At 38.5% G+C, this 21351-nt stretch overlaps 3 protein-coding genes across 4 annotated transcripts; all 3 read left to right on the top strand.

Moving 5' to 3' along the window:
• Positions 1–1412: 1412 nt before the first annotated feature.
• On the top strand, positions 1413–8327 carry LOC132984854 (target of Myb1 membrane trafficking protein-like). 2 transcript variants are annotated; one of them, XM_061051867.1, is made up of 15 exons: positions 1413–1622; positions 3600–3684; positions 3872–3950; positions 4234–4383; positions 4818–4952; positions 5066–5215; positions 5508–5624; positions 5928–6061; positions 6138–6180; positions 6312–6447; positions 6562–6628; positions 7143–7218; positions 7347–7406; positions 7635–7674; positions 7790–8327. In XM_061051867.1, exons 1-15 carry the CDS (start codon positions 1550–1552, stop codon positions 7933–7935), a joined length of 1491 nt encoding a protein of 496 aa, XP_060907850.1. In that variant the 5' UTR covers positions 1413–1549; the 3' UTR covers positions 7936–8327. The 2 variants fall into 2 exon arrangements, with proteins under 2 accessions (XP_060907850.1, XP_060907858.1); XM_061051875.1 differs by lacking the exon at positions 3600–3684 and having other exon boundaries at positions 1416–1622.
• Positions 8328–8465: 138 nt separating this feature from the next.
• On the top strand, positions 8466–9985 carry LOC132984871 (noggin-2-like). Its single transcript, XM_061051887.1, has one exon. The coding sequence runs from the start codon at positions 8955–8957 to the stop codon at positions 9822–9824; it is 870 nt and encodes a 289-aa protein (XP_060907870.1). The 5' UTR covers positions 8466–8954; the 3' UTR covers positions 9825–9985.
• Positions 9986–11331: 1346 nt separating this feature from the next.
• get3 (guided entry of tail-anchored proteins factor 3, ATPase) lies at positions 11332–20048 on the top strand. Its single transcript, XM_061051856.1, has 7 exons — positions 11332–11492; positions 12604–12751; positions 13286–13434; positions 13550–13700; positions 13895–14002; positions 18219–18416; positions 18527–20048. The coding sequence occupies exons 1-7, from the start codon at positions 11350–11352 to the stop codon at positions 18653–18655; spliced, it is 1026 nt and encodes a 341-aa protein (XP_060907839.1). The 5' UTR covers positions 11332–11349; the 3' UTR covers positions 18656–20048.
• The last annotated feature ends 1303 nt before the right edge of the window (positions 20049–21351 follow it).

Raw genomic sequence — 21351 nt, 5'->3', positions numbered from 1 at the left:
GCAACATTCACCTCTACTTACATTGACCAGAAGTTGCTTATGCTCCAATACTGTTCTGAAGAGAAATCAGGACTGAAACACTTTTATTCAGCACATTTACCTGTTTGATGGAGGCCATAATGGCAACGCTTCAGCAACATGCTGATGCAGTTGGATGAAGCTCCAGCTAACTCTATCAGCGACCTTTAAATTAATTGGTGCCAATTTATTGGTAAAGACACACTTCTTAATGAAAAGGCCATGCTGTAGGCTACTTCACCGCTGAATCTCCCGAGCCCATGTTCATTGGGAAAAGTACTGAACATGTGTATGACGCAGTGAAGTTACAAAAAGCAATCACGTTTATAGCTCTATCCTAAGACTAGGTGATACAATCCCTTGTAACCTGCAATTAACCTAAGGTGATGTGAGTGGGAATGATCCTGGGCGGGTGGGCTACTTAAAATGATAAAGGGAGGCATCAACATCACTGGGGTCATCAGGTGGGCACCCTCCTTCCTAGGTGTTCCAGGCCCACAACACCTCCAGAGGGCTCATCGGCAACATCTGGCGTCCCAGGAGTGTCCCCCTCTGCTTTACCTCCCTCCACACACCCTAATGCTACTGCTGCTGTTTTGTTATTGTCGTTGTTCTCACATATTTAGACAGATTATCAGATATAACCTATCGTAAAAACAAAACAGAACTGTGACTACATGATGCACACACACCACACATTCCAATCTGCACATTGCACTTTGACACCCTGGACACTTTACACACTGACACTTTACACTGTTTACATATTCTATATTCTATATTTTGTATATTCAAATATTTGTTTTTTTAAATTTTACATTACATTCTATTTTACTGTATACATGTGTATTAGCAATTTGAGTGTTATTGCATGGCCTTGCGGAACAGTCTTTACATTTCACTGCACATCTGTATGAGCATGTGACAAATAAAAATCTTGAATCTTGAATCGTATAATTGTTTTCTCATTCATATGAAGATAAAACGACCAATGAATTGAATTGCATAGGCCTATGTGTTAGAATAGTAGGCTAAACGTATAAAAATAAACTTGTTTTTAATGCTTTGTTTGTTAAATTCACAATGAATTTTTGATAAATTGCTTGTTTTGTTTTCTATTTTTAAACACTGAAAACCATGACGTTTCAGGCTGCTCTAAACCCTTATAGCATGTTGTTGCCTTGAAACAACAAACCAATTTCTGGTGGGGGGTTTTATGATTGATATATCATGAAGCTTCCAAAAAGTGAGGTGAATGTTTTTTTTTTTGTCCTGAAAGAAATGAAAAAATCCCGTCACACCAGGGTTAAGAACCATAGATTTGAACGGGCTTTGCTTGTTGCCTCTGTGTAGTCTCTGTGTTGATGTGCGCTGCTTCCTGACTCTGCGTGAGTTTTCACGTGACCTCTCAGAGAAAGCCCGTGCGTTTCTGGGGCAGCGGCAGACACTGAAAGGAAAAGGAAACACTGCAGTTTCTAACTCAACAGTTGTTATTTTTGCTATATTAGGGTGGACTTCTTCAATTTCGAGGATGTTTTCACTCGGGGAGAAAATGGAATTTCTCATTGGAAATCCATATTCAACGCCTGTCGGCCAGAGAATCGGTAAGACTGTTTTTGAAACTAACGTTATAGTTAGATATCTTTCTCCGATTGATTACATTTGTAATCATTAAATATAGGTGAAATCAACAGTAACAAGTTATTATCTTTGACCATGCTGCCAGCAGTGTAACATACAAATAGCACGTTCAGTTTATATTTTTTCCATTTGTGTAGCGGTCGATAGGATCAATAACTCTGAATTTAATTTAACTTAAAGAGAAGTCTTGAAAGCCAGCGACGCTACAGAGGCGGGTCGTAACTCCTCAGTCTGCCCTATGATTGGTTTATGCAAGTTAAGTGACAAGGGGTTTGGCGAATGAAGAAGAAACTGAATGATTCCAGTCACTTCCTCAACCACTGATGTGTTTTTTTCCCCTCTAGATACCGTTTGTTTCACACCTCATGAACCTCAACAATAATATCCTGTTAGAAAACTTTTTAGGGTCAGGAGTTATCGCTCATGGAGTCATGTTGCTTTTTAACTAGCCTACTGAAAATCCAACATATCCATGAGTCAGTCAGTCATGATTCTTGAGAAAAATGTTAACCACCCATCTCAAACCTTCCTTCCCTTTATCTCACTCACTGACTTTCTCACACTTTAATGCTAGAGAGGCTTCAGAAGGCTACTTCTGAGAACAGAAGCAGCTGACAGTCACATGAAGTGGAGGGAGCTGGGGAGGGAGGGAGTGGTTGTGAGGAGGGGTAAAGAATCAAATGGGATTGAGAAAGGCAGGGATAAGAGTTTGGAAAAGTGTGTGTGTGTGTGTGTGCGTGTGTGTGTGTGTGTGTGTGTGTGTGTGGGGGGGGGGGGGGGGGGGGGGGGTGGAAAGGAATGAAGGGGATTTAGAGACTTATGAGGAGCCTGTGAGGGGTTGGGTGAAAATAAAGCTGGCTTTGATTATTAAATAGCTTAAAGGTTGATACATATTTGAGCTGAAACCCATTTCTCAATTGGTGTATTACCATAAACAGTGAGTTCCAATAAAAAAAACACCATCACTTGAGTAATATTTTCCTCAGTCGAAAGATCTCTCTTTTTTTTTGTCTGCCTCTTTTTGGTGGATTGAAGTGAATGGGCCTTTTGTTATTGAGGTGATGTCAGGTAATTCCTGCAACCAATGAGTGTCAGTAGGAGGACCCTTTTCATCAATTCTGATCCGACCACATCCACACAATCCTAAAGGAGAGTAGGCCTATCTTTGAGTGTCAAAAGGCCCACACTAGTTTTAAGACAGAATAATTGATCAAATGACTGTAGGCCTTCATCGCTCCATCTAGCAGTTATAGCATCTTGAAGCTCACTATTGTTTTTTTTTGCTAGAAATCTTGTGCAAAACCAGACTCATGATGAACAGCCATCTGCCGAAACTGTGCTGAGCTTGATAAATGTGATAGATGGAGATGCAGGAAGAAGAACAGGGATAAACAGTTATATATCTATAAATGATCCACACTAAGTCAACTTTTCTTTATAGTCATATAGACATTAACACAGAGCAATGCAATTTTGTTTCTGTAGGACCCTGATGGTACACAATGTTGTGTTTACCTGCAGCTTGAGGTTGTTGGTCACTAATTCACCAACAGTTAACATAAATATGTTTAACATTCAAACAAATTCTTCTTCTCCTTGAATGAATATTGCTCATGTGGGTACATTTATATAACAAATTCAGGCTCCTTATGAAGGCAGACCATGAAATGATATTTGCTGGGAATTGCTCACCTTTTATTGAATTATTTCATTGTGGGCAACGTCTAATTTTTCGTTCAACATTCAAGTTTTTTTTGACTGAAATATATTTTTGTTTGCTTGAATTATTTCTGAAATAGATCTCAAAAGAAAACCTGTGACCTGTGTGACTTTCAGTTGTTATGCAGATTCATGATGCATGATATTGGTAGTTAATCTTTACGTTGTTGCATTATTATCTGTTCCCATATCAGTAAGACTATTATCTGCTCTGTTGACAGAGCGAGCGACCAGCGGCATCTTGCAGTCAGATGACTGGGGACTGAACATGGAGATATGTGACATCATCAACGAGACAGATGAGGGGTAGAGTAGTCCCAAGAGTAACATGTTTTCATCAGGAACCACAAATATGATGATCTAGCCCTTCTGAATAATGATTACACTGTTCAGTACCTTAATGGTTTTGTTTATTTTCATGCTTAGATGATATCCAGATAGAAAATCAATTAAACTGCTTAACTGATGCAAAATTGTTTTTATTTTTCCCCAGACCAAGAGATGCAGTTAAAGCTATAAAGAAAAGAATTGTAGGAAACAATAACTTCAGAGAGATAATGTTGTCTCTAACTGTGAGTATGTCTGTATATGAAGTTTTTATTCATTCCTTCTGTAGTTGAGGATTGCAGGGTGAGAGAGTAAGACCAGAATGACCTTTGTCCTAATTGGCTCGTAGCCTATAGGAGATGGTTTCAGCAAGTTTCTTACACAAGCAGTTAAATCAAACCATACTTATTGTACCGTGAATAGTCAGAGATTTAGAAGATAATCTTAAATTTCCTGCAACTTGATTTAGCGCGTCTTTCACTTTGCACATATTGTATATTGTTGACTGTATCACTGTATCACTGTCAGGTTCTTGAGGCCTGCGTGAAGAACTGTGGCCATCGCTTCCAAGTTCTGGTGGCTTCACAGGAGTTTGTTGAAGGAGTTTTGGTCCGTTCCATTCTGCCCAAATATAACCCCCCTACTGCCCTCCATGACCGGGTGCTCAGCCTCATACAGGTATATACATTATGTTATATGAACAGCTTCAAAATCTTGCACAACCTTTGTTTCAAGGTTTAAAACTTACATAATGTCAACAATGAAACAGTTGACTATTGATGGAAATGGTTTCAGATCAAGTTTTTCTTGATAATTTCATCACCTCTCTACTATTGGAAATCCCGCTGGTTTCATAGGGTCTTAGACTTTATATTAGAGTTTTCAGAGTGTGTTGACATCTCATAGTTTTTAAGGTTTGCTTCTTTGGATTTATTATTGTTACAGACATGCAAAATACTGTTATCATTTTGTCATTGTTGTTTGTGGTTACACAATGGTGAGACTAGATCGATTTTTTTCTCTACTCATGAAATCTTTGTCTGGGCCAGTATACCCAAAAGTCTTTGACAGATTTTTCATATTTGGCCATATGTTTTACCTCCCACCCTCAGTCGTGGGCTGATGCGTTTCGCAGCTCTCCCTCCCTGGCGGGTGTGGTGTATGTTTATGATGACCTGAGGAGACGAGGCCTTGAGTTCCCCATGACAGACCTGGATGCTCTGTCCCCCATACACACTCCGAACAGGGTAGGAATGTACAAAGAGAAACTATCACATCATACACAAACTGCATGTATAGATATCTAACTGCATACTGTACGTCCCTGACACATTTCATAGTTGTTGACTTTATCTTACAGAGTATCCCAGAAAATGGGACTCCTGAGACTGCCCCAGATGCTGCTCCCACACATCAGTCAGAACCAGAAGAACCTCCCAGTGTTCCTCCTCAGAATACTTCACCTGCCGTCCATCCCAGTGAGGGACCAGTCACCCTCTCTGCTGCACAGGTACCACTGCCTTAAACCTTTTTACACCTCCTATTCAAAACAACACGCTTTAAATGTTCAGAGCTTCAGGTATGGAAGCTAGCAATCAGGAAGGGTTTGATATAATGCTCCTTAGCAAAAGTTCATAGGTCAAAGGAGTCTTTACTTGTTTTTAAGGCATTGGTATACCTTTGCAGCTGTTGGTCAATTGTGCCGGATTATCTGTTGCCTTCATACAGTACAAACAAAGTTGTCACTCTAATTTGACTGTTTATAAGTGAAATTGTATTAAAAATAAATGTGTTTTTTCCAGGAACAGAAGCTGAGGAGTGAGCTGGCACTCGTAAAGGGGAATCTCACTGTGATGTCAGAAATGCTGAATGAGCTGATACCTGGCCAGATTCAGCAAGATGATACAGAGCTGCTACAGGTTATTAATTGTGTGTGTTTGTTTTTGTGTGTGTGAGTGAGTCAATCAGTTTAGTCGAAAGACATTTACTGACAACCACATTTCAGGTGCTATAATGTATCACTCATGCTGCATGCAATGCACCACATGCACTCATGTCACATAAAGATAAGATGTTAAAGGATTCTGGGAAATGTTGGAAACCACTGACTGATAAATAACTAACAGAAGCTGGCTCAAATCTAAGATCACAGAAAATGTCTCTTCACTCTATGTGATTAGCTTTGTGAATTAATCAATCTCTCTGTTCCTCTGTCCAAGCAGCAGCTGTATTCGGTGTGTAAAAGTATGCAGACTCGCGTGGTAGAGCTCATCCCCCAGCTGCTGGATGAAGGGTTTATTGAGGAGCTACTTGTTGTCAACGATGACCTCAACAATGCATTCATCCGCTATGAGAGGTGTGCTGCAGTTTTGTGTTTTAGGCTGCATTGTGTAAGTTTGTTCTAACAGTATTGAACTCGTATTGCATTTCAGGTTTGACAGACTGAACAAGGCACAAATGACAAATACTCAACAAGTAAGATCCTGACTCTCTTTTTTTGTTTGTGGTAATCCATGCAACACAAAATACATCCAAATTGTTCTTTTCTGCTTTATGCAGATATACTCACCCAACAAGTGACACTCTGTGTTGTGTGTTCACCCTAGCCAAGCTCCACCACAAGCCAGAGCCTCATCGACCTCAGCCCAGAGCCCGCTTCAGTAAACCAGCCTCCTGTCATCAGAGAAACCAGCCAACCAGCAGTCAGCACCTGGGCCACTCAACGGCAATCACCCAACCAAAGTGAGTACAACTGTGCTGCATTATGAAACTCTTTGTATTTTAAATATACAATATGTTTAACTATGCAGTAGATATTTAGATACAAAGGTAATAAGTAAGCCCTTTGTCTTGCAGAAGAGGATGAAGAGTTTGACATGTTTGCCCAGACAAGAGGAAGCTCGCTGGCTGAGCAGAGGAAAAGGTAAATGCTGTTAACTAATGACCAAAAGACACACAGCATGTCATGAAAATAAAATGCTCCCATCACTTGGGGTGACTTTAACTAGGGTCCTTAGGGCAAGCTGTAACTAAATCAGCATAACATATGTGCTACATATCTGCAGTATCTGACCATATTGTAATGAAACTCTAAAACTAAATAGAGTTTTTTATATAGGTAATGGAATTACAGGCTGATTTCTGAGGCTGACGTTGCCTTTGCCATTCAGACTTGAATGCAAAATATATACCGTGAGCTCTCTGCCTAAAGCAGATGACACTGACTGTGATGTCACACAAAGTAAATGAAAAAAAGAACAGCTGCTTGTCAGCTATAGTATTCAGTTTCTGAACAACTTATATTCACCAAACAATGTCGTTTTATGTTCTGCTACTGCCAGAAATAACATTGTTATTTATATAATGTAAAATGCACATTTGGTTTACTGTGGCTCATATGTCAAAACATCACTGCATTAAAAACATACTATCCCCAGTGTCAGGTATGAAGACCCAGGAGCTGTTGAGGGTCTTGCTGGAGCACTGGATACAAGGTTGCAGGTCACCGGAGGGGTTAGCATACAACCATAACTTAAAAATGGAACTGGATTAATATGAATGTTTTTCATTGTAAAATATTGATATGAAGTAATAGTGCTAGAGGTGTGTGTCAAACAAACTTTGATATCTCTTTATTTTAGATGCCATCAGCCAAAAACTCTCGGAAGAGTGATATTGACAAATGGTTATCTTCTGACACGGTAAGAGAAAACCTGTCCCTGTAAACATGATGTTCTTTGGAGGAAAAAAGGTTAGATCTCCGATTAAGTTCCCTGTTAATTGTTTAGCACCAATACACCAAGTCAAATTCCTTGTATGTGTAAATGTACTTGGCAATAAACCCAGATTCTGATTCTGATTCTGATTCTAAGTGTGATATGATTACAATTTGTCCATGTTTTATTGTTCAAATATGTTTGGATGTGCAGGCAGATCAGTCTTCTGTGAGTGAGGGAGTGTCCAGTGAAGGTTAGTTCTTCCTTCTACTGTTAAATTGCTTCCAATTTGTTGTCATTTTTTTAAATGTTGGCTTACCTCTGATCATGGGCACATGGATCACGTCCTTTAAATGTCTGTCTTTTAGAATTTGACAAGTTTCTTGAAGATCGGGCGAAGGCAGTGGACCACAGCACCCAAGCCATTCGCAGTGTGTCACCCTCCTCATCCAGACCGCCACCACAATCTACCCTTCAACAGGAGAGATCGCACGACCAACTTTTTTCACTTTAATTGTAGGACAAACAAGATCAACATGCATATTATCTCAAAAAAGTGTGCCTGGAATCACAAAAATCCTCTGGCCAGTCAGGTTTTCTCTGAAAGCACATAGCTGCCTACAACTAAACCTGACACTCCAGGTCTGCTGCCTGATCAACTCACTGCATCAATATGTTTTGTCTTTGATTCTGCTCTTTGTTATCTCTGTGTATAAGCAACTTCCTATGACTGTATTTATGAATTGTCCTAGTATAATATTGATGCAAACCAAAACTTTAATTACAAGTGTTTACTGTTTATAATAATGTTGAGAATATATTTGATGTTATGCCATCATTTTTGCCTTTGACCAAAGCAGCTGATTTTGTGTAGATGATAATAAATGGGGCATTGTCCTTCAAAAATGTTGCTTCCATTATCATCTGTTAAAATCATTCCACTATCTCAATCCACAAGCATCCAGGAAGGGAATATACTCAGAAGCTTGTTTCCCATCTTTGCAGTCCATCTCTAAGAGGATCTGAAGGATATTTTGTCTCTGAGGTTACCAACACAGCCTCACAAATTAAGGGTCAAATCACACATTTTTACCATTGCATTATTGCTGCAAAATGAGTGTAGCTACATATCTTACTTCATAAATATGTTTCCTTGATGACTGTTCAGCTATCTTCCTTTTTTTAAATACAGCACACAAACTGTTGGAACAGGTTATTACTGTTGTCATTTGAGTATTTGACACATTAAACGAACTCAGACTTGTTGGATTTGTCCTGTAAGTTCTCATTGAAGTTAGCCAAAACAGAACCTTGGGAGTTCAGGTTTGCTGTGGACGTGCTCAATAATATGTCACTGTTTTTGTGATGAGTCCTTCAATTTCAGCATGTTATTGATTAAAAAGCTCAAGGATGTCTGGTGTTGGGTACACCATGATCCTGAAGCACCCAGAGGCAAACTCATATCTAAACCAGTGAAAAGCAGAGCGGGAGGATTTAGTTCTCATTCTTGTTTCACTATCCTGACCTAAGACCATGTCAAGACTGAACTGTCTCTGGATTTATGTGTCTCTCCTCTATGGATCTGCAGTATTTTCTTCAAATATTTCAGCCCATAATCAGCTACCAAATGTGACTCTGGGTCAAGATGTGAAGGACAAAGGCATGGATTCATCATTTCTTCAGCTGAGGGTCAGTTTAACATCCTACTTGCAGCCAATCCGCCCATACACCCTGATGACAAGGACTGAAGACTACCAATACTTGCCTAAACCAAGACATCGCCGCCTGTCTCAGCTCCTGCATCTCCTGGGTTCCTCATATGATGTGTTTTGGATGTCTATAGAGCAGCCATCTGAAGGCCCTGGGGGTCAGGGTGATAGAAATTCTTTGTTGCGTGGTTTCCATCTGCCTGCCAATTTGCCCAACAAAACCACTGCCAAAGAGAATTTTAATCTGAGTGATTCTCCAGAGTTGAGAGAGGCTGCAGCAAACCAGCATCTGAAGCTGGAGGAAGAAGCAACAGATCTAGACCTTAGCTCTTTGTCATCAGATGTTGCCAGATCGGCCAGGGACTGGCTAGTACGATCAGCCACTTGTGAATTAAGCTACCAATGGGTAGATCTGGGTCCTGCTTTCTGGCCACGTTGGCTGCGGCAGACTGATTGTAAAAAATCAGATGGAGGGCAAAGTTGCTCTTTTCCTAGTGGGATGGAGTGTGTGAGAGCCAAGACATTTCACATCAAGATTCTGGCTTGGCACTGCTTTGACATCAGAGGAGACGATGGGCCTAGGAGGATTAAAGCCGACAAGTCTGATGGAAGCACTGTGATCAGGACGAAAAGATGTTTGTGGAGGCAGGTGTCTTATCCTGTGGTCACAGCTTGTAAATGTTCATGCAAATGAATGTGCTTCACACCTGGGCCAAAGATTTCCAATCTGTAGTGTTGTCTTTATTTCTGTATTACGCTGTCATCGAGTACATGTTATTGATTAAACCATAATGTGTTGATTATTCCTCAAATCCTTAAGCCTACTTCTAATCACTCAATAAACTACTTCTATTTTCTCAAAATGTTCTCTTTTATCAAATTGTTCATATATTTTCTATACTATGGTGACTTTTCAAGAGACAATCTGATGACAAAGGGAGAAAACGTCATCAGATTGATTCACAATTCTATATTTTGCTCCATGGAATTAGCTGCATAATTAGCTGCTTATCTAGTGATGAAGACTTGCACTTGCAGCTAATTCTCCAATACACACTTTACAGTGATCATACTTTTTGTCACACACGTGCCTCTAAATGTAAAGAAAATGCTGTAAAATCTTCATAATTCCATGCAAGTTGTGTTAAGTCCATATCGTGAAAAAAGTCATTTGGCAATGCTTAGTGTGATTTCAGCAGTGCTTTTAGTAGACACCCAACTTTTCACATTTATGATTGGCTTCAATGGCTTTAATGTGACACATTCGACACACAATATTTTTTTCCTCACACATTAAAACGTCAATCTCAAACACCCCAAAGTCTTGCCTTTTGTGCTATTTTAAGGATGTGACACAATAAAACATTTTGCAACAGGGATGGGCTTTTTTTTTTAATCAACTAATTTGGATACTGATATAGATATCCCAGCAAAAGCTACTGACTCAAACAGCTGGATCAAGTGTGTGAACAGTTCAGACGAAAATGGGCCGCTCTATTAAATTATACATTCATGCCCTCTGTGGGTACTTGCAGTATTTCCCTTTCAGATAACACCAGTGAGGCAACTCAAAGATGACATGATGATGATTGATATTGTTAGTAATGAAAAATACAAACTTAGCTTTTTGGAGGCCGTTTTACATTGAAAACAACCTACAAAATGGTATTGTGAATACTATAAGGCTACTAGATTTTGTTTAGCCTATATTAAGATTATGTCTACTCAATCATTTTCATTTGAACAACAACGACATCACAATCAAAAAATGTTTACAAAAAATCTTGTGTTGACCTATTTGTGTTCTATTTTAACAAAACATGAAAACCTTCCTTAGACAATGAACTATTTCAGGTTTCAGCCTAAGATATTATATAGTATTAGTAATATTTATAGTCTATGGTTTCAGCTGTTAAATGTAGACTATCTGTACACTGTATCTAAACGGTAGACAAATTACTATTCAGCTTTTACAGTTGTTTATTTGTAACACATTAAGGCCACACCATACAAATTAGGACACATGGCAAGTTTGATATTTAACTTAATTCTCACATCCTCAATGAAATTAGCCTACTTTTACCCCCAGTCAATCGGACGCACACCATTTTTTTTTTACAACCCTTAATTTGTCCGAGGAGCCCTGAAGGCAGCACTGACGGTACTTACCACCTGAGTTTTACGCACAGTACGTGAACGTTACATTGTACACAGACAAAATGGCTGCTTCAGTGGAAGACGAGTTTGAAGATGCGCCTGATGTGGAGCCATTAGAACCAACACTGAAGAATATTATAGAGCAAAAGTCTTTGAAATGGATATTTGTGGGTGGAAAGGGCGGTGTTGGTAAAACCACATGTAGGTAAGTTGAAAGGAAAAACTGGAATTGGCATCCCGATAATGACTGAAGCTACATCGCTAGCTGAGATAGCTTGCTACCTGTTCATGCTGCATGGCAACATTATATATATATATATATATATATGTAAATGTATATGTGCGGTGTGTTGTTTAGGACCGAACATCACAGTGACAAAGACATGACAGGGTTTGTACGAGGTAGATAACTGAGTTGGATTAAGGACTTAGTTACGACATGAAATAAATTCAGTGTTGACTCTTAATGACCCAAAACGATGTGACACAAGCTAACATGACTGTAAGTGACACCTTATTAAGAAGTCTGCAGGTAGAAAAGGTTCAGATTAAGAGCTTTCTAATGCCCAGGATGTGATCAGAAACTTGCAAAAACAATACGTCAATATCGACATAGATAGAGCTAGCTTTAATTATCTTTAATACTTCATTAAATAAAATGTGTCTTTCATAAACATTGAACTAATTCAGTCAGTAAAAAAAGTTAAATCAGTTTATTTTGTTAAGTTAGGCTACGTCAACTAGCTGATCACATGTAGTCATGACTTTCTCAAGTGATTTGTTATAACATCTGATTTCCCTGTCCTGTTTGGAAAATGCAAAAAAAAAACACACATACTTTTTTTTATTAGCATTAAAAAGCTGCACATTCAAACATTAAATGCACAACATAACTCTGAGAATTAATACAATCACCCAGTTCATCATCAGTGCACACCCTGTTCTTATCAATAAACTACATTTTAAATTGTTTTCAAAGGCATTCAGAGCAGATACATTTTAAATTGTGCAATAATTGGTCAATTATTATCAAAGGTGTCTGAATACCTTTGTTTCACTCGCTAAGGTGACTAGGCAGTTTCCTTCTGCAGGACATATTTACGTACACACTGCTATGAGAATATTGCCATATCTTTATGTGGTGATGGTGATCAGATCTTAATGCATTTGGGTGCATTCAAACTTGTATTGTCAAATAGTGAGGGATTGATTTGGACACTGGTTTAAACTATGTGGGTCCTGTGACAGGGCTTTGAACACCCTTTTCCTGTTGCCTTCCTCCTGCTTTACAAACCTTTCATGTGACCATTCTGCAGCTGTAGTTTGGCTGTCCAGCTTGCAGCTGTGAGGGAAAGTGTCCTCATCATCTCGACTGATCCTGCTCATAACATCTCTGATGCTTTTGACCAGAAGTTCTCAAAGGTGCCGACCAAGGTCAAGGGCTATGACAACCTCTTTGCAATGGTAAGTGAGAACATACTAAGAAACAGGTGAGCACTCGTGTTCAGAAAGCCACTAATGGCAGGAAATGAAGTTTACACATGTATATGTCACACTCTGTGTTAATGGACACAGAACATCTTCATAACAGTGAACCCCCATGCACAACAACAAAACAAATGACAAACGAAAGAGCTAATGATAATTGGAATTTAAAACAAATATAATGTAATGTTATGAACACTGCTGCTTTTCCTGTTACATGTCATAATGTCCCATCTTTTGCACATTTACCTTTACAGCAGTTCAAAAGTATTCTAAAACAAGTGTGACAAGTGAACATAAACAGAGCTGGATTTGTTTTAACAAATAGGCTTGTTTATGCTGTTGAAACGAGATCACTATCACTACAGTGTCATGAGATCAGCCGGTTCCACATCAGGAACTAAGCACAAAACATCAGTGTGTAACAAACTGAGCTGCTTGAACCTTGAGGCCTTGTTAACTAAGTTACAGTTAACAATGCCCCCCGTTTGTAATGTGTTTGTTGGACTGTAGGAGATTGACCCCAGCCTGGGTGTGGCAGAGCTGCCTGATGAGTTCTTCGAAGAGGACAACATGCTCAGCATGGGGAAGAAGATGATGCAGGAGGCCATGAGCGCCTTCCCTGGCATCGACGAGGCCATGAGCTATGCAGAAGTCATGAGGTAAGAAAGACAAGTATTGCAGAAACAATCATACCATTGTATAAGGGAATTCAAGTCTGAGCCAATGCTTAAAAGTGTTGTACTTAGTTATCACTTCTGTCTACCTGTACCTCAGGTTAGTGAAAGGAATGAACTTCTCAGTTGTGGTCTTTGACACTGCCCCCACGGGTCACACACTGCGGCTGCTCAACTTTCCCACCATTGTGGAGCGTGGTCTTGGTCGCCTCATGCAGATAAAGAACCAGATCAGCCCTTTTATTTCCCAGGTGAGGCAAAGCAAGCACATCCAGTCACTCATTGGTTGTTGACATTTATCCTTTTTTTTTTTTTTTTTTAGAGATTTATAAATTTTAAACAAGATTTGATGATTGCACCACAAATCAAGTGTTCTACATGGAAAAAAGCACTCTGGCCAAAAACATTTCATACATGTGTTCTGTTTTTGTTACTCTGTCTGTAGATGTGTAACATGCTCGGTCTGGGTGACATGAATGCTGACCAGCTGGCTTCTAAGCTGGAGGAGACCCTGCCAGTCATCCGCTCAGTCAGTGAGCAGTTCAAAGATCCTGTAAGTTACTCTATTGACAGTTTATTTTGATTATTACAAGCACATTAAAGATGCTTTGTAATCATTTCTTGTTTGCAATTTTCATTGTGGTAAAGAGTTATTTGCTTTGTGAACTATCAGCTGTTCAAACCACCCTTAGTTTGTTTTTGTGTCTGTATGCACCCTGACAAAACCCCACAGAACCCTCATTAGCTCTATTCAGGCCCGTGACGTCTCGCCTTCACGATGAATGTCACGGAGGTGAATGGGAAGACCAAGTGATCCCACCTCTGTACTTAAATTGGAGTTAACAACAGAGGTGGGGTTGCCAGGGTTGAGACTGGTTCGGTGAAGCCAGCAGGGGGCGTGTGCGTGTGTGTGTGTGTGTGTGTCGAGCTCCCACTGTTTCTCTACACATCTTTCTTACCCCTAATACAATCTAAGGTAACAGACTAGGACACAAATATTACGCCGTTGAAAAATCAACTTGAATGTACAAAGACTGACGGCTGAGCTTTGTTACTGTGCTGTTGTGGAATCACAATCTGAAAAGTGCAAGAAAGACTGTAGGATCTATAATAGTTTTGATTTGTCATTGTGGATAGTAAAAATAGCATGATCAGGTGAAGGAAAGAAAAAAATAGAGAGAAGCAGCATTATGTGTTTTCCACTTTCCATCTTCTTAATATCACTGTTGCTTTGTATCTCTCTCGACATGCAGACCTTTCTACACTTTGTGCATTTATGTAGTGTGGCTGTGTTGCACGTGTGATGCAGTGTTGAATCCTCTCATCCCCTCCCCTTACTCCATTCTACAGTGATGAGAGAGATACTGTAGTATTTTGTAGAGATGGGACCGATCAGATCTTATCAGGTCTAATATTGAAGTAATTTACGTATTCCATATTGTACTCAGGGCGCCGATCCACATCACTGATCAATAAATGTGGTTGGGCAATTTAAACAGTCTCACTTTGACTGTAAGAAGTGCCCACAATTTATCTTGTGAGCATGACGACTCTCAGACGACTTGAAACAGCTCCGTTCATATACTGTATCAAAAAGTACAATTCTTACACTTCAGTTTAAAAGATTTAATTTGAAAAACCTGACAGTTGTTGCTGCTTCCTGTTTGTATGTGAAGCCAGCACAATGCAGTGCAATGCTGGGTTTACTACAGCTTTGTGTAGCCTTACACTTACTACCAACCAACAACAACAATTATTACATTATTAGTTATATATAGAGAGTGTCCATAGCACAGTCAATTTCCATGTTAAAATATTGATTGATTGATATCTACAACCCTTCTTAACAAATTGTCTCCCGTCAGAGCTTGACTGCATTAGTAGTCAGATGTTTTGGGAAAGCTGACTACATTTTGTCCTGATGATAAGGTGTTATGTTTTCTTCATTAAAGGAGCAATATGTAAGATATCTACTTCATGAAATCATAAAATGACCTTACTATATCATTTGACATTGAGGAAACATGCTATGTTGAAGTGTTGGTGTCTGAAAACAATGCAGCAGCCAGTATGTCCTCCTAAGTTTCACTTCAGATTAGGAATGTTCTGTATTTGTTTTGTTTGTTTTTTTAAGTCACCAAAGTGTTTAAGTGAGAAAAAACCCAACTCAAACTAAAGAGAAGGAAGGGTGAGAGGTTTATCCTCAGTTGTAGCTTATTGGTCATGCTCGACTCTCATAATTCACTTCCTTTTGTTTTTCCTTTTCTGCTTCAGCCTTAACATAATTAAAACATATGGAGTTGTATCCTACTGTTTGACACTTTTTGGGCAGTTACTAAGGAAGTTACTAACTTCATACATCATTGTAATAGATGCATGCGCACGTGTTGTTGAAGGATGCAAATGGATGAGATTAGTTTAGTTTAGTTTATTTGCACATTATTTGAAAGAAGAGTCAAACAGAAAATTAAAACAAATAAAAAATAAAACACATGTGCAGGTGAGGTAGAAACCCATGAGGGCTTATCTCAAAACCTCACCTTAAGAGATTAAACAAAGTTAAAATAAAATACAGTAAAAATAACAAAGTAAGAATATTTACTATCACAAATAAAATTTACCCAATTAAAAATTACATACAAACATTGAAAACATAAAAATAGAGCAAAACAGGACATACAGTATGTAGACAATATAACAAAATCAGGACTATTCACTACAAATATTTCTGACATCAACGCATTTCTGAGTCTCAATTTGTATCTAGAAAAAGACAAAAAATCATAAATGAATGAAGTAAATAAATATGCGTGTTCCATAATTTGACTCCACGGTATCTTATTGAGTACTGTCCTCGAGATGTACGACACATTGGTAGGTATAGGTTATTGATTTGTCTAGTTGAGTAATAGTTCACTTGAGAATTAAAAATGAAAAATGCTTTAAAGCTTTCTGGCAAGTTTGCACTCATGTATTTAACTTTAAAAATAAAGCTACTTATTTGAAGAATATTAATATCAAAGATTGTCAATATGTTACACTTCAGAAAAAGAGGGAAGGTTGCATCACAGGACTTGGAAAAAGTTGCCATTCTGACAAAATGTTTCTGGAGTAATAGAATTTTATGAAAATATGTTTGGAAAGTGCTGGCCCATACAATATTACAATAAGTAAGATACGGATATATTAGGCTGTAATATAATGTTGAGATACAAGAAGAGTGTAAAAAACCACAAATGTTTTCTAATAATCCCCAGAGATTTTGTAACCTTACTACAGACAAAACTGATGTGATCTTTCCATGTAAGTTTCTCATCAATTAAGATCCCTAAGAATCTTGTTGATGTTACTTTAGTCATTTCTAAATCATTTATATACAATTTCACCATTTCAGAGTTATATTTCATTTTTCCAGCAAATATCATGAAGTTAGATTTTTTCACATTTAAACCATTTTGAATATGCAAGAAGGCCATTATTTACTTCATTCATGAGTTCTGACATTTTTTTTATTGGAGACAAGTAAATTAGTATCATCTGAAAATAATAATGAGCATATTGTGTTTGATACTGTTGCAAGATCGTTAATGTGTATGAGAAACAGTAACGGTCCTAAAATGGACCCTTGTGGGACCCCACACTGCATCATAGTTCTCTCAGACTCTACACCATTTATGTTGACATACTGCTGTCTGTTATATACATAATTACTGAGCCACTTCAGGACATTTCCATTAAATCCATATCTATATAGTTTAGCTAGTAAAATTTCATGATTTACAGCATCGAATGCTTTAGAGAGATCCAGAAAAATACCACATGAAAACTCTTTCTTTTCTAATGAAGAATGGATCTTGTCCACTAGTTGTAAGAGGGCCATATAGGCAGAGTGATTTTTTTCCGAATCCATACTTGTGTTCACACAGTATACAATGCATGTTCAAATGTTTGAGGATGCATTTATATACTAGTTTTTCTAATATTTTGGAAAAGCATGGAAGAACTGAGATGGGACGGTAGTTTGTAAAATGTCCTGGATCACCCGATTTAAAAAGTGGAATAACCTTTGCCAGTTTAAGATCAGAAGGAACAGTACCAGTTTCCATGGACATCGTAAAAACATGCAAGAGCGGTTTCAATATTGATCTTTTTACCTCTTTAACAAGGGTTGCACTAATGCTGTCATGACCCGGGGCAGATGGTTTTAGCTCTATAATAATGTCATTTATCTCATCACAGTTAGGAGGTTCAAACGAGCAAAATGATGGAAAGCTACCTCTGATGTAATCGGTTGGACTTTCATTTGTGTTTCCAAACTGCTTAGAGATGGAAGTTCCCACATTCACAAAAAAACTCATTGAATTTGCAAGCAACATCGAAACGACTTGTGATGGATGTTTTCCCATCGGAAAAACTAAGCGGAAAATTTGTTGATGTTTTTTTCTTTTGGAGTAGCTGATTTATAATTTTCCATGTAGCTTTGATGTTCCTTGCAGAATTCTTGAACTGCTGACTGAAAAAGCTTTTCTTGGCTACTCTAAGAAGATGATTATATTTATTCTTATACAATTTATAATTTGCTTGATTACATATAGATAGTACATATGCTCTTGTGATACTGATTTAACCAGCTAGAACTTGGGTGGCGATGAAGTCTTAAATGTATGGAAAGCGTTCTAAAAAGGTATTTGAATTAACTGAAGTATTTCTGCGTAAACCATTTTATGTGCTCTGACTTCTCACTGCCAGTCTTTGCTTACATCCATCAGGAACAGACCACCTTCATCTGTGTGTGTATTGCGGAGTTCCTCTCTCTGTATGAAACGGAGCGTCTGATCCAGGAGCTGGCCAAGTGTCGCATCGACACACACAACATCATTGTGAACCAGCTGGTTTTTCCTGACTCAGACAGGCCGTGTAAAATGTGTGAAGCCCGCCATAAAATTCAGTCCAAGTATCTAGACCAGGTGAGTCATGGGTCACTGATTTCTTTCTGTATGGTCCCATTTCAGCTGCTTTGTTTTCATCGAAAGTCCCATGTCCTTGTCATTATTTATTTTCTGACCTCTCCATACAGATGGAAGACCTTTATGAAGATTTCCACATAGTCAAGTTACCGCTGCTGCCCCATGAAGTGCGAGGTGCTGACAAGGTCAACACGTTCTCAAAACAACTTCTGGAACCCTACAAACCCCCAAATAAATGATCTCCCTCCATGCAGGATGACCCCTACAGACCACACCAATACTATTAATATTCACCTCTTCTGAGCCCTCCCCAACCAGCCTCAAATCCTGCAGTACCAACCTCAAGTTTATCCACTCAGTCCTCAGCCTGTCATCCAAAGCAGAGCACTGCTACAGCAAGAGACACGTCGTCATTGAAGGGGAGCTGATGAAATCACACGTTAACATAACCTGCTGTAATGTAAGAGAGAGGAGACGGTACAAATTAGTGCTGCTTTGCTGTGTTCACCTTCTTTGTCATTCATATCCTCTGTGTGGCCGTTGTACGATTCCTTAAAAAGCATCAAAGCATTTAACTTTTTCTCTACAAAAAATATCCTCTTCCTCCCCTTCTGTCATCCTGCGCAGTGTCTAGCCTGAGTTGTGAAAGCAAAATGTTAACAGTGAAGGTGCTTTGAATTTCAGGATTAAACCGCTTTCAGATGTTGATGTATGTAAAATGACTTGTTTATCCAGTGTGTTTTGGTGGCTGTCTTTTCTCTAGTTTGATTTTTGACTGAGGTTACTTAAATATTCTATTCGATCTCAAATCAGAAATTCACATGATTCTTATTAAAGGTTTAGTTAGTGATGGCTAAAATGAGCGTTTACTTAAAAAAACAGGGCCAAAAAACAACAAATGATTGTCCCAAGACATTACTTCCCAACCATGATCATCCTTATAGTGCAATAAATAAAACAAGAGCAGTCTGAATTCTGTTTTTAGCGTATGTCAAAACCAGTTGACTAAATCTAACTTTTTATCTTGGTGTGAATGCAGTAACTTATTGTCAGGTTTGTTTATGTACAATTGGAATGTTAAATTCCATCTATGGGATGAACTTGACAGTCTCTGTTTTAGTGCACTACTGCCACTTCTGGTAGTATGTGACTAGAAACAGCTTGAGTTTTTGAGATTTTAAAAGCAAATGTGTGACATGACTCTTGATACTGAGTGACTTAATTATTTCTTGCTGACACATCTAAACCCTGGTATCAGGTTCCTTTACTTACTCTTTAACATCATCTGTCCATCCTGTCATCACAAACTATATTGGAAAACTATTTAAAACATTGGTAGCCTTAAGTAGTGCATTGTGAATAAAGAATATATTGAATGTTGCTTGGAACAAATGAATGATGATTTCAAGGAAAGTCAAAGCATCTTTTCCTAATTGATTGAGTACTGGTTTGTGACTGGCTCGCCAGATGCCTCATTATCCTCCAGCAGAAACATTCAAATGACCGGTTGATACGCAAGAAAAAAACACATGTATCCCCTCTGGTTGTGATTGCTTTTGAGACCATACAGGAAACTATTTTTAATGATTTAGTTTCAGTTTTGTTGTATTAATTAAACAGACTTGCTTTAGATGATAGTGTTTTGTTGTCATTCCTTTCATCTATACACTGCTTATTTCAAACATCTCAAATTAACTGAGGAGAAAAAAAATGAAACTAAGTTTGTTCAGTTATCAAACTGACCAGACTGCAGAAAGTCTCTGAGAGGATAAAGCCTTAATAACCCACTCTTAAGTTAAGGAATACCCTTTGTTTTAAATCAAACTTTCATTTGATCAAGATTGTATTAAATGTAACATAAGCGGACAGAAATACACTGTAAAAGCGATTTGTCATAGTTACTTAGTGTAAAAGTTGTAATTACTAGATATATATATTTTATCTAAACTAATATAACATTTCCCCACTTTTATGTTTCAGATAGACCCAATAATATGAGTCAAAAAGGAATACCTTATAATAAAGTTGACCCAAGTACAAATATATAAGAAAAAAATAACATCAGAAGTTCTTCAGCTTTACAGTTCGCAGCCCTGAATTAAAAGGAAAATCAGTCAAGTTAAGTACAGTAAACTTAAATATTACCAGTTAGTGTTCAGGTAAGCTCTTTCGTTTTTGAATGAATATAATATCTCAAATTCAGTCATCATAACACTTCAGCCCAGACAAAACGTTTTTAAGTGTTAATAGCTAGTTTTCAATTTTGTGTTCATTTTTACTTTTTTCTTTTTTATTACAGTGTATGCTACAGCAAAAACTGAGCCACACTTTATGGGTTTTTATTGGCCCCTGCGACCACCGGATGCTTAAATTATCAAACAAGTTATTTGGAAGTCTTTGACTCGTGAATAAAAAGTTCCCTTTTGAAAAAGATGCCTTGGTGGGTAATCGCAAGGTGAACAAATAGGGCTATAAAGACCCACTGGCATTTGTTTCTAGTTAAAAAAGAAGAAGAAGAAGAAGAAGAAGAAGACAAAGTGACAACAAAGCATTTTATGCCCACTGGGTTGCCAAAGTGAAGGGTAGCCTATAGGCAGTCTCTTTAGTCGTTAGTTAAGCCGCAACATGTAGCCTATATAAACTTGTAATCGGGAGATTGGTTGTTGTTTTCATATCACTTAACACGAAAGTTTGCCATGCTCCACTTGCTCCTGTTTCATAATCTCTACTGTACTATACGGTCCTGTGCGCTCCTTGTGCCCCGGCACTGCGGCCTGTCGCTTGTGGTCCATCACTGAGCCGCGCTGTCCCGGTCGGGGGCCGCGCTAACGAGCTCCTCCTCCTCGTTTTGGGGATTTACCCCGGGGCGCACTGACCACTGGACGCACCGAGGAGGCTCCGAGGATTACTGCCATGCAACCAACCGAGCCTCAAG

Source organism: Labrus mixtus, chromosome 2 (assembly GCF_963584025.1).
Source record: "Labrus mixtus chromosome 2, fLabMix1.1, whole genome shotgun sequence".
In the NCBI taxonomy this organism is placed as follows: Eukaryota; Metazoa; Chordata; class Actinopteri; order Labriformes; family Labridae; genus Labrus; species Labrus mixtus.
The sequence above is the reverse complement of the archived record's forward strand: the minus strand, read 5'-3'. Positions and strand labels throughout refer to the sequence as shown.